We start from the raw sequence: 18868 nt of genomic DNA, 5'->3' as shown, positions 1-18868 counted from the left end.
CTCTAGAGGCCAAAAACATAATGATAAAAAAATATTGTCTGTCAGACAACCGCAAGACCAACCCAGTTCATTCAATTAATTTAACCAAACAAGCTCTAAACTGTGATATGTCTTGTGAGATGATAGAAAAATAAACTTCAATGATAAAACTGATCATTGATAGGATCAAAAAAAATGAAGGTTGTGTCTATTAATGGATTTCACAGAAAGTTCTTCTCAAAACCAAAGAATAGTCAATATTGGAAATGATATGCACATTGAGGGTAGCATATCTATATTTGAAGGATGCACATTTGTCAATGGATGCATACCATGGCCGCCAACAAACAGCTCAAGGACTTGTTTGGAATATGGTTAAACAGCTCTTCAATATTAGGAAGTCAGTCACCAACTAAAAAGGGGTAAGTCTACATAAGTATTACAAGAAATGGTTTTGACAAAAGAAAAGAATAAGTTTGGGAGTCTGTCAGACAACCGCTAAACCAACCCGGCAAGGGCTGAAGCATTTCGTTTAAACATACAAATAGAAAAGGACATAATAAAAACAAACAGAAGAAGACATAGATTCATGTATTTTAGATATCAAGTATGCAGACTAAGATCATGGTTCAAGTAAAGTCTTGCTTAAAAAAGACACTAATATGATGGTTAAGAATGTCATCTTAATAAGATTGTAAGTTAAATACTCCAAGTAGAAAGAGCATATCTACTTTATGTTATGGTTTTGACATCAGCTTTGAAAGATATAATCAATTCAAATCTCTATTAATGGATTTCACAGAAAGTTCTTCTCAAAACCAAAGAATAGTCAATATTGGAAATGATATGCACATTGAGGGTAGCATATCTATATTTGAAGGATGCACATTTGTCAATGGATGCATACCATGGCCGCCAACAAACAGCTCAAGGACTTGTTTGGAATATGGTTAAACAGCTCTTCAATATTAGGAAGTCAGTCACCAACTAAAAAGGGGTAAGTCTACATAAGTATTACAAGAAATGGTTTTGACAAAAGAAAAGAATAAGTTTGGGAGTCTGTCAGACAACCGCTAAACCAACCCGGCAAGGGCTGAAGCATTTCGTTTAAACATACAAATAGAAAAGGACACAATAAAAACAAACAGAAGAAGACATAGATTCATGTATTTTAGATATCAAGTATGCAGACTAAGATCATGGTTCAAGTAAAGTCTTGCTTAAAAAAGACACTAATATGATGGTTAAGAATGTCATCTTAATAAGATTGTAAGTTAAATACTCCAAGTAGAAAGAGCATATCTACTTTATGTTATGGTTTTGACATCAGCTTTGAAAGATATAATCAATTCAAATCTCTATTTTTGTATATGAGGATTATCACAATAATATACCAGTTAATCAATCATATAGGAAGAATGTCTTTTGAATCAAAGATTCACCTTAAAAATAACAAGGAATAAGGGTAAAAAAGTTAGGAGCCTGTCAGACAACCGCTAGACCAACCCAGCCAGGGCCGAAGCTCTGATTGAGAACGATCCTCTACAACAGTGTGACCCACAAGCCTAAGCAGGTGGCCAACAGCGCCGTTAATCACGCTCTGGCCTAGCAGCAACATCTCATCAACCAGACATAGATTCCTGCCTCCTTAGAAATCAAGGATACAGATGTACGAGCCTATAGAACAGATCCTGTTCAAGTAAGGTCGTGACGAAAGCTTTATAAGCTTGTTATTATATAGAACAGAAACTTAAGTTATTTGGGCAATGTGGGATATAAACTAATCATCAAGTAACTTAAGGACTTGCCTGGAATATGGTCAAATTTAATTAAACAAAATGATCAACACAATTATTAATTTATTACACCAAATTTATCCACAAATAATCTCTATAAATATTCACCCAAACAAGATTACGCTCAAAATAAATTAGCTTAATGAAAATAACCCCAAATCAAAGTAAACAAGTTCTAAAGAGTAATATAGGACAAGAAAATAAGGATGATACAGAAATAAAGAGATATTTAATCATGGAAGGAGGATAGTGTAAGCTGTAAAATTATTTCATTAGCAGGGAGGGGGTAACTTTTCATATTCAAATGCTCTCTCCTCCTAGATACTATGTACTATATAGTATATGCTAGCTAGCTACAAACAAAAGATTTTGCCCCCAACAAGGACAGTGTTGAAACTAGAACAAGCATAAGAATTTGGATTGTAGGACAAAGTTAAATTTTGGACAGAATAGTCAATAATTTGATGAACAAATTAAGGCCAAATTCATCTTTATTATTATTATCCACAAAATTGTATGTGTACTACCAGATGGTTTCTTCTCCTCTTTAATATTATTATTATAGATGTTGCCACTACCACCCTAGTTTCTAACCAATCCTGGATTCAATTACCCCTGCAACAATGTAACAACCGGTAAGTAACTTAAAACCTTGTTTAAGGGATATGGTTAAATTTAATCATATTCTTAATCAACAGAATTAATTAGTACACCATTATTTTTATCATCAAATAATCTATACAATTATTTACCCAAACAAGATCTAAAGAGTTGAGACTAAACGGGAAATTTGATGGAATAACCCTCATAAGAGGGGAATTTCCACTTTTAACAGGTGATTAATAAGTTTATCATTTTTGACCTTTTGCCACAGTTTTACCCTTTATTAAAAAAAAAAAAATTTGATTTTCATTCTCCCCCGTCTTTCTTTCCCCAGTTCTCCTTTCACTCCCTCTCTCTCGTTTCCAACTTCCCGAAGACGACTGATCAACCCCGAAGACGAAGACGACGACGACGCCGAAGAGCCCCCGAAACATCGACGACGTCCTCTCCCTCGAACCCTCCCTCGAACCCCGACGAGCTCCGACGACAAACAAGAGCCCCCGACGAGAATCTCAACTCCAGAACGACGAAGGTGAGTTTATCTTCCCCGTTTCTATCCGTTTCTATCCTAGTTCTCCGTTTTATATCCATGCATGCTATAATGGAGGAATGGTTTAGGGTATTGTTTAGGTTTAGGTATGTGTTTAGGTTTAGGTAGTGTTTATTGTTTAGGTTTAGTTTTGGGTTTAAAATGCTTCTGTCGAAGGCTGTTGCAGGGTTTTGGGTTTATTGTCGATGGCGACAATGCATTTTCGCAGGCGACAGTGCATCTGTCGTAGACGACAGTGCATCTGTCGCAGACAGAATATACTATTCGCCTACGACAGATGCATCTGTCGTCTGCGACAGATGCACTGTCGTCTGCGACAGATGCACTGTCGTCTGCGACAGATGCACTGTCGCCTGCGAAAAATGTCATATTTCCTTTAAATTAGTGGTATTTACTTTCATTATTCTGACTTATTGATTTTTTGCAGATGGCACCAACCAAATGCAAAAACAAAACTGTAATTGAGACTTTCCTGGACGTGTTTCATGGAAATCTACTTGCACCTGCTTGTTAAAGACCAAGGACAAGTTTAATCACTTTGGTCTTATGGAAAGGGCTATGAAGAGTCAATTTCAGTATCTATTGAAAGTCCCGACTGTCATTTTCTCAGGAACAATAATCCACCAGATGTTGATCAGGAAAAGCAGCTCCAATTCGAAGGGAATAAGTTTCTTAGTCAATGGTCAGCAGCTTTACTGGGGCATGAAGGAATATGCCTTGGTAACAGGCCTAAATTTTGGAAGATTTCCTGTCATTGAAAACTGGAACGCTGAAGAATGTTCACCCCTAGTCCATAAATACTTTGGTGGCAAAACAGTTGTTAAAGTGACAGAAGTTCAAAGTGTTTTCCTCAACTGCTCTGAGAAGGAAGATGCATGGAAGCTTGGGCTCATCAACCTTATCTACCAGTGTCTCTTTGGATCTGATAATAGGAAGAGGGTATGTTTGAAGATCTTCAGCATGGTGGAGGATATGGAATTGTTCCTTCAATTTCCATGGGGAAAGGTGTCATTCAATTCAACTTTGAAGGGTATTGACAAGGACATGAAACATCTTCGGCAGCTATATGTGGAGAAGAAGGAAACTTGCAAGGGGAACTGTGATGTTGCTTATACTATTAGTGGCTTCGCCATAGCCTTCCAAGTTTGGACATATTTGGTTATGTCTACATTTGTCCCCAAATTTGCGGATATGATCGAGGAAAAACATACATGCCCAAGGATATTACTTTTTACAGCCTCCAGAAGCAACACCAACACTAGCCAAGAGGTATCCAATGCCCTTTTCAAATGCAATGTCTTTAACAAGATTCATGAGTCTGAGGAAGAGAAGAGGAACTACTGTGGGGATGACTTTGAAGAAATGGGAGATTACATTTATGATGATTTATTTGAGGTGGATGGTAGGAAGAGAAAGAATGAAGATGGTACTCCCAAACAAACGCCCAAGAGGAGAACAATTAAAAGGACAGCAATTAAGATGATCGAGTCTAGTGATGAATCTAGCGAAGACAGCTCTCGGTCTACTACTCGTGAATCAACCCATGTCCCTTCAGCAACGAGTCCTCAAAAGAAAGAAGACAGTTCTCCTACTAGGCAAGACAAGTTTGACAATCCGGTGACTAAAGCCCAGAATGATGACAAGTTTGATGAGCTTACAAAGGATGTGAAGGAGTTGACAAGGGATGTGAAGGAGCTGAAAACTGAAATGAAGGTAATGAAAGAGGATCAACAAAGAAGCCGAGCAGAATGAAAACAAAGATGAAGAGGCTGAAAACAAAGTTGAAGAGGCTGTTGATGAAGAGGCTGTTGATGGTTTGGAGATCAACAAAGAAGCCGAGCAGAATGAAAACAAAGATGAAGAGGCTGCAGCTGTTGTTGATAAGAATGCTGAGTTGGGAAAGAAAGAATTGGCCACGAAGAAGAAGAGGAAGGTAGTTTTGGCCAAAAATAGGTTGGGCAAGAAAAGGAAGATGAATGAAGAGGCTAACATGGGAAAGAAGAATGATGAAGAGGATGACATGGGAAAGAAGAATGATGAAGAGGCTGAGTTGGGAAAGAAGAAGGATGATGATGTATTGGTATTGACTCCAACAAGATTTCAGGGACAGAGTTTTCGGAGAAAGAAGAGGTCCACACAATTGGGGAACTATACAGATCCTAATGGAAAATCCTTTAAACTCATTGATCTAGTAACTGTAAATCCTCTTTTAGATTATGATAGTAAACTGTTGGATGATTTGAAACAATGGATGAAGTTGGAGGATGATGACAAGATAAATCTGGTTCTTTTCCATGCTGGTCGAGAATTGTTTAACAGAATGTTGAGGCCTCAGAATTGGCTACATGATCAGGTAAGTTTTTGTTGTTGAAACTGTTTTTTGGGTATTGTATTAACAGCAGGTTAAAGAGAAATGCATCTGTCGCAGCAGGAAGTGCATCTGTCGCAGACGACAGTGCATCTGTCGCAGGCGGGAAATGCATCTGGCGCATGCGACAGATGCATCGTCGTCTGCGACAGATGCACTGTCGCCTGCGACAGATGCATTTCCTGCTATTTCTCTTCATGTTCTGTGCTTAATTCATTCGATGCTCTGTGCTTACTTCATTTTCTCGAATCTGTCGCAGGAGATAGATGCAGCATGTTACATTCTTAAAAAAAGAGTTGCCAATTTTCCCAAGACTTATCAACCGATGGATTTCTCAATATGTGACTGTAATGTCTCTACGAGGTTGTCGTTACGTTATTCAAAGTTCTCCAAAAATCCACAAACATACACATTCGACGATGACTTGATGGAATATTTCAGGGGTGATGAAGAAAAATTGATGACTTCTTGGATGATTGTAGATAAGATATATTTCCCTATGAATCTTAATATGAAGCATTGGGTCCTTTGTGAGGTGCAACTACAAGATTGGTGCATCAATGTTTATGACTGCGAACAAAGATTTATCAAAAAGAATCACTATGACAAGTTCATGAAACCACTATGTGAAATGATTCCATATCTCTTTCTATTTGGAACGACCGAGTTTGACAGGATCAAGTATCCTAAGTTCAGTTTGGAAGGAATGTCATATGTTGTAATACCACACCCAAGAGTCCCCAAGTGCACGAAGAGTGGAGACTGTGGTCTTTTTACAATCATGTATTTGGAGTACCTTACTGCAAAATTGGATATATCAGCTGTGACATCAGAGAACATTGTTTTTTGGAGACAAAAATGGGCAGTTAGGTTGTTCCACCATATAATAGACCCATAGAAAATGGACATAATTTAGCTATGTATATTTTTGAATGTAAACCTTATGTATTTATTTTTGAATGTAATTTAATTTGCTATTTTGAATTCAAATATAATATAGTATATATATATATAATTAAGCACAAAACATATGCGGAGAAAATGCATCTGTCGCAGGCGACAGTGCATCTGTCGCAGGCGGGAAATGCATCTGTCGCAGGCGACAGTTCAGTGCATCTGTCGCAAGCGGGAAATGCATCTGTCGTATGCGACAGATGAACTGTCGCCTGCGACAGATGCATTTCCCGCCTGCGACAGATGCACTGTCGCCTTCGTCACCTTCGTCGAATGTATATTTCACTGTAAAACAAATCAGCCAAGCTCTAAAACCATTATTCCATGACCTAACCTACATCCTAGACTCTAAACAACAAAACCTTAAAAGGACGAACGTCTAACCTGAATGTTGAAGACGATCGTCGATGATGAAGGAAGGATCCGTTGATGATGAAGGAAGCTTGATGATGAAGGAAGCTTGATGATGAAGAACCTTGATGAAGGAAGCGTTGATGATGATGAAGGAAAGACGGGAAAGGACGGTTGGTGGAGAGGAGGGAAATGGGTGAAGATAGTGACATTTCAGTAACTGAAATGCGCATTACTGAATTAATTATTTTTTTTTTTAAATAAAGGGTAAAACTGACCTTTTGCTCAAAAATGATAAACTTATTAATCACATGTTAAAAGTGGAAATTCTCCCTCAAATTTCCCGACTAAACAGCAATATGGTAATAATAGAGGACATGAGAATGATCTATGAATGATACAGAAATAGGGAGATCTCATCAGTATATAAATCCTGCCTGTTCCATGATCCCCAAATTAAGCAGCACATGAAGAATGAACTCCATGTATACAAAGAAAGAAAGAAAGAAAGACTAGCTACCAATAAATTTATCCCAGGTTTTCGTTCTCAGAGAGACAGCTGAGCAATGCAGACTAAAAGTACGAGACACATCAAACAAACAAACAAACAGTGCAAAGACAAAACCCTAGCCTATTGCATGAAAGCTAAGGGAAGAAATCGTGTCTTACAATCCGAGAGAAGGAGAGAGCTGATGCGAAGAGTGGGATTTCCGTCGGAGAAACTGAGTGGCGTTCGTTCTATCTGCCGATCATAGAGCTCGACGTTACTTTATCCGGTCATTCGACGGAAGAGAAGCCAACTGGTGGTGCATCTGGAAGGTATGTACAAAATGCAGCGACGAAATGACAAAATCAGCAGAAAGTAATCAAGAAGAAGAAGAAGATGAATCGGTGTATTTTGATCGTAATCTCATGGTAGCAAAACTGAAGTGAAATGAGTAAGAAAGAGAAAGAAAGAGAAAGAAAGAGGTGTTCGTAACTATAAATTAGCGGTTGACATGACTGAAACTCATCTCTACTCCGAGTTGACTCACTTTGTCTTCCTTTTTTTTATTTAAATCAATAATATTATAACAGTACCCGAATAATATTTTGACTAAACTATATTTATAATCAGTCTTTTTTACCGTTGCTATTTAGATGATTAATAATCTAAACATTTTTGAGTTATGAGATGTGACATTGATTAGGATAACTTTCAACTAAGTTATATGTTCATTTTTATTTTATTTTATTTTATTTTTCGTGAGTAGAAATTTTATGATTTATAACCATACTTTTATTTCATTAAATTACAATAAACATAAAATTGTGTAAATGAAGTAATTATTTAATCACCAAATCAAGAGAATATTATATCCTTGTTTGTAGAGAAAAAGTTAATTGTTTTTGTGAGTTTTAATACGGGCTTATACAGTTATACTCGATGATGTTTGAACGCTTTTTACGTTATTTTTAATAAAAAAAAATTGACATTTTTCAAATAAATAAAACTAGTTAGTTATTTTGTGAGCACCACCATCATTAATACATAATTGTTGTTTTCTCCTTGTATCATTATTCTTTTTCTTTAATATAATTTTGAGCTATATAATTTTGAGCTGAATAATGACATATTAACTCTTATATGGTTATTCTGATAGTTATGTAGACATTGTAACAATTTTGCTCGAGAATAATAATAGTGCTAACATATAAAGAAATTGTAAAATTTATGATTTTGACCGAGAATAACAACAATGCTAAAATACAATGAAAGTGTAAAATTTATGATTTCTTTTATAGGGTAAGCACCATATAATAAATACATATCCATCTTGGAACCAAAATTACCTTCACATACTAGGTCAAACCTTGAATTCCTCAACATGCATCCACTTTGTAGACGACCACTTATTGCCTTTAATAACTGGGCAACCACCTAAATACACAAACCAGAAAAATGTCACAACAATATATAATCAAGTTCCTTGAGGATGCAATCAAATATTCATGGTACAAACATCAGTTTTTGCTATGAAAGAAAGTTAACAGCAAAACAGAGCATTATTGAAGAGGATAGGATGCATGATCATATTGAAACACAGTTTACTTTCTTAAAGAAAGAGAAGTAACTAACCATGTAAACTGGAAGGATCAAGTGATGCATCAGGCTTCAAATTCCAAAACATAAGAGCATCACCCATCTTTGGCTTAACAGATAATCCTTCTTTTCCACATTTTGATAACTCATTCCACCAAGGCACAGCACTGTAATTTCCTTTTGCATTAGGGAAAACGGTCTCACCTCCTTCTTCAACATCAGATCTGTTAAAACAGAAAGAAAGACATCTATTTGAAAGGTGAACAAATCACGAAAGGCATTTCAGAAACAAAAAGGTGTAGATTACTTACAGGTACATTAGAAGTGTTGCCACCCGCTGACCCCCATTCTTTGTGTTGAACTGATCAAGAAAGTAGTCAAAATGTGGTTCATATTTCTGACCCACTTCATAATGAAGGACTTGAAGACCTTCACCATTTTCTGTAATTCATTTAGGGATAAGTAGATGTTAGAGATGTACCAACAAAGACATTCAAATAACAGACATTTTCCTAGGGACAAACAAGGTTTAAGTACTGAAGGCATCTAATGGAGCAAAGAATTATTTGCATTAACCATGTACCTATAGGTATGAATGTATAATCTGCAATCCTTTGCTCAATCTTATGTATTATCTTATCAACTCCTCTAGCCAAAAATGTACCAGAACTTGTACGAACCCTGCAGGCACAATATCTCATCATCTTTAAGCATAAGTAAACTAAAAAGGGCCAAAGGAAGAAGCAAAGCTTCATGGAATATGCACTATAAAATCATCTAGAAGATCAATCTACAGTTTTAAGAGCAGACCTGCTATCTCTGCTCTTGCCTGTCTCATTGTCAACAACTACTGACTTTACCAAACTAGGCTTTGCAAGATTGATTAGATGTTCACATTCCTTCTTGGACTGCAGAAGAGAAATATAATTGAAAATTCAGACAAAGACAACTAACTACTATGTATATGTTTCGATATTTAAGTTAACCTAGATGTTATCTTTCTGCAAGTCATACTGAGTTAAAGACTCGTGCAGGATGTAAAATAAATGTAGCATGCTGAAAGGGAAATTAAACATCAAATTCATAAGGTTATACTTCCACTACCAGGAAACATTCTAGGGATCCAACTGAAACTAACATATGATCTCTTCTAAGAACAGAATTATCCTAGATCATACATGATTCTGCATTTTAGGATAAGAATAACATCCAAGTGAATGAGATTTCAGAAATTGAACCAGGAAATTATGGTAAACGAATGCTCTCGGCTCCCAAGAAATCGCTTCCGTCCACTGATCTTTCCTGTCATCCTCTGGATCTTCAACCTCATCCTCTACGCTGCTCAAAAAGCCACAAATTGAGAACATAAGCAGATGATAATTCGATTTTGGATCAATTTCATACTAAAACAACTCCTGAATCAAGTCAACGCACCTTTCAGAAACAGTATGATGAACAATTGTAGTGAGATCGTTGGGCTTGGGAGAGTCGGAGGAACTTTTAGGGATGGAGAGGATTCCGAGAACGAGGAGAATGAGAACGAGGCAGGAAAACATTATTAGCATTGACAAAATCACCGTGGAAGAGGATTTCTTCCTTAGCGAAGAAGCGCGATATTGCTTCCCCTTCGGAATCATTGTTCACAGTGGATTGCAGCCGAAGAAAATGGACTGAAATTAAGATGAATACAACGGATTATACCTCAGCCACAGCCTCAAATCATTCCAGAGAGAAGATTATTGTGTTTGCTAGAGAAGACGCAGTAGAGAGAGAAGGTATTGAGTTAGTTTAAATTTCTTAGAGAGAGAACGACGAGGTCAAGAAAGCGCGCGTATATTTTCTTAATTTTTAATTTTTTATTAATATAATAAAATCAACTTTGTCAAATAAGTTAGATAGATTCTCGATAAATTGTACAGTATTATTAACCCATCCAATAATTAAAATTATCTAAGTTTATATAATAAAAATTAGGATGTCCAATTTTGGACACGACACGAAAATACGATCCGGACCAAATAAAATGTCAAAATCGGGTCGACCTGACATGACCCAAAGTAGACCCGATAACCTGTTTATAAATTTATTTTTGTTGAGTTTTGTGTTATTCTTGTTTAGTTACTCACTCATTTTCTTTTGTAAAATTTTGTATAAGTGAATTTGTGATTTAACTTCATTTTTATTTTGTATTGATGTTATTTTAATTTGAAATAGAGATATGAATTAAGTGCATCGGATTTTGTTCGAGTTGAGTTAGGTAAATCGTGTCAAACGAGTCAGATTCATGTCAAACACAAATAAACATGTCAGGTTCAAGTTAGAGATTTTTGACCCAAATTATTAAATAGATCAAGTTTATGTTAGAATCGTTAAACCCGTTAACCTGTCAACCCGAACCCGCAAACTTACCTAAATTGTTCACCCTAATAAAAACTCATAACTAATATTTACATAGACTATTTATTTAAAAGAGTCCCCAAAATAAATTACTGTCTATTATTATAGTAAAATAAAATTGGCAGGGCTATATTATATTGATAATGTTAGTGGAGGAATTGTGTGCATGTTAGTAGGGCAATGGTATTTAATGAGATTTAAAATTGGCATGTCTATATTATATATATGAAGTTAGTGGAATAATTATGCATGGTTGGAGATAATGGTACTTATTAGAAGGTCAACTTTCATATAATCATATTATTAATAGCTGTCTCCAAATTAATTAATCAATAATAGTTAACATACTTTGAAAATACTTTGTGTATTTCTATCCGGATCGTGACTAAGAATAAAACAAATTTTTTGTTTACACAATACTAGTACATTTATTATTTTTATTCATTTATCTAATTTAACAGATATTTCACATTAATAAATTATTTTCACTTAGAATGATAGAATTCTTATAGATAATAAATTATAAAAAAAACATATTTGACGGATTGATTTTGTCCAATTAAATTTACTAAATAGACTAACCCATAGATTAGACATTTAAATAAATTATATGTTTCTTTAGTTAAAATAATAATTTTATCATTTAATTACAAGTTTGGATAGATAGAATATTCTAAACAATAATATATATTTAAATGTATTATTGTGTTTCTAAGAAAAATTGAAATATACAATTTTTTTTAATTAAGGACATCTCAGTCATGTTATTTGGCTTTCATTTAAAACAATTTTAGTTAGAATATATATAATATTAAAAACGAAAAATGTGTATTCAATAAACTAATTTATTAAAGAGTTTTATGTTCAAACTTATAATAAAAAAAAATATTCTCAAAAGGGTTTAGATGGTCTAAGGATGGGCGACCCTAATAATTTGCCTTAATTTAGGACCAATCTCGAATGTGTTTCGGCAATAATATAACAACTTATCAGAAATAAATAGTTAATTAATTAAACTAAATTGAGCTTATTTTATTTGCTACTAAAATAAATTATTTTTTTAGAAAGTCAAAACTAAATGATTTAGAGAAAAAGTTAATCAAATATTTTAGTAATTAAAAATATATTAATTTTTATTAACTTCTCATCTAAAAAAGTTTTATCTATTTCAATTACATTTTTATATTAAAATAAACCTACATTCACTTAAAAAAAATTATGATTGTACCAAAATACTAGTTTTTATATATGTTTTATTAATTTTAATGTTAAAATATTTTATATTTTGTCATTTTCTTATAATAAAAAATAAAAATGGAATAAGCCCAAGACATTAATATGTTCAAATTCACTTTGTTTTAAAAGAAAATATGATTCAAATCCTTACCAAAAGAAAAGTAAAGTAAAGGAGATAAAAAATGATATTTACATAATTTTAATTTAAAACTTAAGAAATAGAAAGAAGGAAAAACAAGATTTGGATAATATTTGAACCGGGTGGCTTATTGATTAAGCGACCGGGTTGTTTTATGTAAGCTAAACCGGTCCGCTTTATAAAAGAATCAAGATCTAGCGCTCTTTATATTTCGAAGTATATCAAAGCTTAGGGTTCTTTGTGCCGGCGAAAAATGGTGAGTTTGCTTTGTTTCCTCTATCTTGATTTACCGATATTTGTTTGTCTTATGTTTATGAATTGATGTGCGTTTATCGTTTCTTATGGATGTTCATTATTCCCAGGCTGATTCTCCTCCAAAAAGGTACACCCTAGCATCGTTAAAAACAATCACTTTCTTCTATTTTGATATAGTTTTACCTTTACATAACTGAACGTATAAGAGATTTGATTTGGAGTTGTTCTTCAGACAAATCGTTTATTCAAGATCGATGTTTTAATTTTAGAGTAGCTGTTCTTAGTTAAATACCCATTAATGTGAATCTCCCATTATTTAAACCAGTTTTATGAAGAAAATAACAAGTAAACATTGAGCTTGGTGAAAATCATTAGAATCCATAAGAAATGGAAAAAAAAAATCTTTGATGGAGTTAATGTTTTCTGTGTAAAGCTTTACAAGCTTAATTTAGGAATTAACATCCATTAATTTTCTAGTAATTTGTATTTGGGATTTCATCATACATTGTTTGCTGTAAAAGAAAAGGAAAAAATGATTGGAAGTAAGAAACTCTGAGTATACTATTTGATTTTATCTATTGGAACACTTTTATCATGGGTTCAGCAAAATGTAGTATAAGATGAATTGAGTTAGTTACCTTGTCAAGTGGTATGGATAAATTTGATGGACTTATTAGCTTAAGGTTTCAAACCCTATTACTTAACTATAGATTTTTCATTGATGCATCTGACTTTATTCTGTGATATGCTTACCTATAGTAGGACTTAAGTAATGAAGGCATCCTTTGTGTCATCTTTTACATGCATGACTACAATTTCTTTTCCAGCAGTATTTCTCATTACTACTTGAATATTAGGAATTCAAGATCTCCTTCACCATACGAGACTCACTCCAGATCTAGGTCAAGGACAAGATCAAAATCCAGATCCTTGTCAAGGTCAAGAGGGAGGTCAAGGTCAAGAGGGAGGTCAAGGTCTAGAAGTCGTGGAAGGTCGAGCCTGCTCAGCTAAAATTGATCTCCAAATACCTTTTTGTATGACATTATTCCTTAACGTTTCTGAGTTTGCAATCCTCTGAATGACAGGGATGAAGCTAATAATCCTGGAACCACACTTTATGTGACTGGTTTATCCACACGTGTTACCGATAGAGAGCTTGAAGATCATTTCTCCAAGGAGGGAAAGGTTTGTTTTGTGCTAATAGAATGTCCAGTTGGGTGTATGGGCACCTGACTTGGGAGTTTCTGATTGTTTTCTTTGTTTCTATCTGGCACACAGGTAGCTTCTTGTTTCCTTGTTGTGGAGCCACGAACTCGCATCTCCCGTGGTTTTGCCTTTATTACAATGAAAACTGTGGAGGATTCTGATCGATGTGTCAAGTATCTCAATCGGTCAGTTCTGGATGGTCGAAGCATTACAGTTGAGAGGGTGAGCGTCTTTCTTGAGCATTATTACATTGCGCGCCGGTTTGGCTGGTTATGTTTCTTCTTGACTTGGAGGTTTCTGACTATATTCAGAAAATATTGCTTCAAGTCATGTTGGCAACAAATCAAATGAGTTCATCAGTGTCAACAAATTAGTGAAACAGCTTGATCAATGGCCACAGCTAAAACGACATTTCAATTGCAATGTGATCCCAACTTAACATATCAATCAACAACTGCAGCAATTACTTTCAACTCATCTAATCAACGGACAATACCAACAACATTTTAATCGCTTTTTATGGTACATCATACCAAGCGTTTACTCTTCTTGTGTCCGTTGACCTAACCAAACTTCTGTTATTTGCTCACACATATGGCCCGTTTGGAAACACATTTTTATGGATGTGAGGAATAACATTTGGAAACAAAAAACTTTAGTGAAACACAATTTTAAAAGTTTTATCTGTTATTGTGGTGGTCTCATCTGGATCAAAATTTAGACCCTAAACAAAAAGTGTTTCCATAAAATCTGAATATTATTAATTACTAATCATTTTTACTGATTATATTTACAGTCAAGGAGAAAACGCGCAAGAACTCCCACACCTGGGCACTATTTGGGGCTCAAAAACACTAGGGAAGAACGTGGTTATCGCGATGATCGTGACAGGTATCGAGGAGGAGGTCGCGATGATTATGGGCAACAGAGATATTCGAGACGCTCCTCACCTTATAGAGGAGGAGGAAGTGGTCGTGATTACTCTCCTCGTAGGCGATCACCCTATGGTGAAAGATCTAGAAGGGAGGAGAGGTCATATTCACCATATGAGAGGTAGTGAAGATGATGCTTTACATCATTTTGTTTGGGGGTAATTCTATTATATATTTCTGTTCTAGGTAAAAGTCATTAAATGGTGGAGGATACAAGTAGTGAATTGTTCTTCATAACACATGTTACCCTAGTGTGAGCTCTAGCCCTGTTTAATTCTTACTTTGATTTATGGATGTTTCTGGAGTTTGGTTTGATCAGATTGTCGGTTGCTTAAATGCAGTTAATATATGTTTTTGTATGAGATTAGCTGCGTTTCAGCAGCATAATTTATTGTATAGCTCGCGACCAGTCAGTTGTTATCGATGGCAAAGTGTTTATGACACATCTGGAAAGACATGCTTGAGGTCACTCTGCCTACACAAGGTAAAAAGAAAAGAAAAAGATATGGTTGGGTAAATATGAACTTGAAATCTAGAGTGCCTCTAATCAATACCTGTACTGACCATCATTTTTGGGGTTAGAAATTGTACTAGAAAGAACCCTCCTTTTTTTCAATTTTTTAGTACAAATTTTATTACTTGGATATAGCATTGATCACACTTTTGAGCCTTCAGAGTTGCCTTTGCATTTTTAGCTCAGCATATATATACTATAAGATTAGATCCTCAATACTTTTACCTTTATTATTATGCATTATATATATGGTACTAACTAACTAAGCTAGCATTTAAGAGTACTGTCTATTATCGATTTTTTTTGATCAACAGTTTATTGAATTCCGACAAGGTGGTAGATTGATATGTAATATTAGAATTTATTGTATAAGTAACATGTTTTGTGGATTGTGAATAGGAAAGATATTTTATGTATGATTGATTAAAAAAAAACATTTATTACTATTATGGTATTGTTATTAATTAGGATATTGCTTGTAAGAGCTTGTTTGATGTGGTTTTTTTGAGATCTTTTTAGATTTTTATCAGGTTTTTTCATAAATCTCCACTAAGATCATCAATTAAAATATTTTTGTTTGATTTTTATAAAATATAAATAAAATAACATTGTAGTAATTTAACAAATTAAAAATTCAAATAATTTTTTTTTTCATTAAATAAAGTTTTTTATTTTTTACAAAATTCTTGGTTGTTGATACTTAGAAAAATAAGTTTTTTGAAAAGAAAATAATATTTCTCATGCTCATGTTATTGTTATGAAAGTTAGTTTTAACGATATTGTTTGTAAAAACATTTAAACGATGTTTATCCTATATCTCACTTGTTCTTTTTGTTCTTTTGCCTTGACTTGTATTTTGGGATTTAAAATTGGGAAACATTTTAAAGTCCATAACTTTCCGATAGTTTCTAACATTCAATGGCGCTGAATTCACCCTTTGTACATCTATCCCCTTCTTAATGTTGAGTATTTGATGAGCTTAAGTTGAGACTGAGGGGTCGAAAACCAAAAAGTGAGTTATTTATACCCAGTTTTTTACGACTTAATCCAATTTTCTAGTCCAAAAGCCAATTTCCTGGTCCAAAAGAAGAAGAATTGAACGATCTTCGTGCCTAGACCATTGTATTTATAAAACAAGCATGTCTTTTTTATAAAAATTTTAATTTATAAGTAATTGTATTAATACAAGAGGAAGAAGAAAGAATGCAGTAATTAATGGAGAGGAAAGTTACTGTCTTGTTGATATGAGCTAGCCCTAGAGGAGACATAAATGCAAAAGGCATTTGATTCTTCTTCTTTCTTCCTTGATGATGTATAATTTAATAATAATAATAATAATAATAATAATAATGTTGTAATATTTTTAAAATCCCAGATCTATATATATAATGTTTATGTGCAAGTATAGAGAGAAAGATTCCCTTATTAATGGCAATGGCTTATAACAGGCACAGTCACAGTTACAGTCAGTATCAAAATACCATTTACTCTTCTTCTTCTTCTTTTTCTACTAGTATTGTACTATACTACTAATTATTTACCATTTAGGTGCCATGCATCATGCATGCACTCAAATCTCAATTCATCATCTTTCTTTTTTTCTTCTACAATTCTTTTCAATAAACTTCTCTTAATTAATCAATCAATCAATTTCAAAATGAAAAATATTTATATGTTTTATAATTTTGTTTTCTGAAAAGTAGCCATCTATTTGGACCTGCAAAACATTAAAAGCACAAACATGATATGGGTGAAGAGTGATAAATGCAGTGGCCCTTGTTTCTGCTATTGGTAGAAGTACTCGATCCATCTTAAATGCTTTCATCTTCTTCTTCTTCATCTCTTACTATATAATATATACCAATGTCAATGGCAATAGCAATAGCAATGGCAATGCATGATCTTATCAATGAAAGACTAGCAACTGTGGTATTGGCCTGGTTCACTCAGATCGATATTATTATATATGTTTTTCATTCATCATGAATTGATCGATCATATTCATTATATATATCTGATTGAGCCGTGCCAATATCTCAGTTCTCTTTCATATACAACTAGCTAGCTAGAATCCATGAAATCTCCTGCAAGGTATTATATGTGTTTGAACACATAATCTTTTGATGAAGCCCTCAAATCTACATATTTTGCATTTGCTTTTCTTGTCTTTAATCTTCCTTGCATGAATTTGAAATTCAAGAATCCATCCTCATTTGATTTAAGTTTGTGGGTTTATATTACTTAGATGGAATCGAATAAAAAGACATTTGATTTTGATAATATGAACATGTTAGCTACTTAGTTAGTTAGTTACACAAAAGAGTAAGTAATCAGAGTGAGGCATTAAGCAGCTCTACTCTGTTTCGAACTAAGCATTTGAAAATACAATTCAATCCAACATCAACTCTATCAATCCAAGAAATCAAAGACTCTAACTTTCCATCTTCATCCATAACACCATTGTTAGCCCTAATTAATAATTCACTCTTCTTCTTCTTCCCAAGTCTCCGATCCAGGGAACTAAGCACTGAATCCACACTCCCCACTTCATTCTCCATCGTCTTCCCCTCTCTGCGCCTTATTTCAGGAACAAACATGGCCATGATCGACCACCCACCAACCCTCTTCGACATCACATTATCACAATCCAAGAAAGAAAGAACAGATTGGAGGATCTTGGAAGAAATCCCACTAACTTCTCTAAGCAAATCTGCTGCTAAAAACACATCTTGTGCCGCCCTTCTTCTCTCACACGTAATACTAGTAGTTTTCAATTCCTTCAAACACTTGGAGATGTTTTTTCTCGCATCTTTTCTGAATCTAAAGTAATCTCTTAAACAAACTTGAACACTCGAGACTTCTCCTCTGTTTCTCCTCATGGCTGATTGTAGATCTTGAATGCGTTCTCTCATCGTCATCAACGTGTCTCTACACAAATTGCAGGCGTCTAACAATACCGTAGATGCGTCTAGTGCTTCTTCTACTACTACTTGAGGTCCAAATCCAAGTGTAGCTGAAGAAGAAGACTGTAGGATATCTTGTGCAAATCTATAGAGCTCTGCAAGCTCATTTAGATCATTTTGAATAGTTACTGATCTAATTGTGTCTTGAGATAATGGTTTTGATCCTTCCCATTTGCTGAACTTTCTCAACTCTTCTTTGATTCTAATTAGAGAAGAATTAGTTGGGTTCAATCTCGATGGTAAGCTAATGGACCTAAGATGAGGCAAGGAAGAAGAAGTGCGCGCCATGTTTTTGCGAAAACAAAATGAATGAATGAATGAATGAATGAATGACAAGTAAGTGTTCAGTCTATTTACTTATATAGTGTAAAAAAATGTCATCTTCCATGAGAGAAGTTTGGTTTAGGTTCCCATTTCATGAACCATTATCAACAAGACAAGATCTTGAATTTGAAGAGTTGATTGCATGGTATTGATATTGTCTTTCTTCAATGAACCCATAACAACAACAAAAGGTTGAATCTGACTGTCAAAACCCTAAT

General features: G+C 34.3%; 3 protein-coding genes and 1 non-coding gene across 4 annotated transcripts; 1 reads left to right on the top strand and 3 right to left on the bottom strand.

The window, feature by feature from the left end:
• Positions 1 to 1458: 1458 nt before the first annotated feature.
• Positions 1459 to 1688, bottom strand: LOC124940844. The gene has a single exon (XR_007099572.1). It is a non-coding gene; the product is annotated as a small nucleolar RNA U3 (small nucleolar RNA).
• Positions 1689 to 8298: 6610 nt separating this feature from the next.
• Positions 8299 to 10444, bottom strand: LOC124939939 (probable prolyl 4-hydroxylase 10). The gene is made up of 7 exons (XM_047480403.1): positions 10119 to 10444; positions 9923 to 10022; positions 9495 to 9592; positions 9268 to 9365; positions 8996 to 9125; positions 8721 to 8908; positions 8299 to 8522 (listed from the first exon to the last, which is right to left on the bottom strand). Exons 1-7 carry the CDS (start codon positions 10319 to 10321, stop codon positions 8449 to 8451), a joined length of 891 nt encoding a protein of 296 aa, XP_047336359.1. The 5' UTR covers positions 10322 to 10444; the 3' UTR covers positions 8299 to 8448.
• Positions 10445 to 12671: 2227 nt separating this feature from the next.
• LOC124938470 (serine/arginine-rich splicing factor SR45a-like) lies at positions 12672 to 15211 on the top strand. The gene is made up of 6 exons (XM_047478914.1): positions 12672 to 12712; positions 12819 to 12838; positions 13569 to 13703; positions 13797 to 13896; positions 13990 to 14139; positions 14714 to 15211. The coding sequence occupies exons 1-6, from the start codon at positions 12710 to 12712 to the stop codon at positions 14972 to 14974; spliced, it is 669 nt and encodes a 222-aa protein (XP_047334870.1). The 5' UTR covers positions 12672 to 12709; the 3' UTR covers positions 14975 to 15211.
• Positions 15212 to 17693: 2482 nt separating this feature from the next.
• Positions 17694 to 18614, bottom strand: LOC124939595. Its single transcript, XM_047480056.1, has one exon. It carries the CDS (start codon positions 18612 to 18614, stop codon positions 17694 to 17696), a length of 921 nt encoding a protein of 306 aa, XP_047336012.1.
• Between the last annotated feature and the right edge of the window lie 254 nt (positions 18615 to 18868).

This window comes from Impatiens glandulifera, chromosome 5, assembly GCF_907164915.1.
Source record: "Impatiens glandulifera chromosome 5, dImpGla2.1, whole genome shotgun sequence".
Classification (NCBI taxonomy): Eukaryota; Viridiplantae; Streptophyta; class Magnoliopsida; order Ericales; family Balsaminaceae; genus Impatiens; species Impatiens glandulifera.
This window is presented reverse-complemented; position numbering and strand designations above follow the sequence as displayed.

Excerpts from the sequence above, each read along its gene's own strand:
- LOC124939939 (XM_047480403.1), bottom strand. The coding sequence starts at position 10,321 with ATGATTCCGAAGGGGAAGCAATATCGCGCTTCTTCGCTAAGGAAGAAA. Across the intron at positions 9,593-9,922 it reads TCGTTTACCATAATTTCCTG|TCCAAGAAGGAATGTGAACA; the intron begins GTTCAATTTCTG and ends TCTCTTCTGCAG. Across the intron at positions 9,126-9,267 it reads TTATACATTCATACCTATAG|AAAATGGTGAAGGTCTTCAA; the intron begins GTACATGGTTAA and ends AATGAATTACAG.
- LOC124938470 (XM_047478914.1), top strand. Across the intron at positions 13,897-13,989 it reads ATTTCTCCAAGGAGGGAAAG|GTAGCTTCTTGTTTCCTTGT; the intron begins GTTTGTTTTGTG and ends TCTGGCACACAG. Across the intron at positions 14,140-14,713 it reads GAAGCATTACAGTTGAGAGG|TCAAGGAGAAAACGCGCAAG; the intron begins GTGAGCGTCTTT and ends TTATATTTACAG.
- LOC124939595 (XM_047480056.1), bottom strand. The coding sequence starts at position 18,614 with ATGGCGCGCACTTCTTCTTCCTTGCCTCATCTTAGGTCCATTAGCTTA.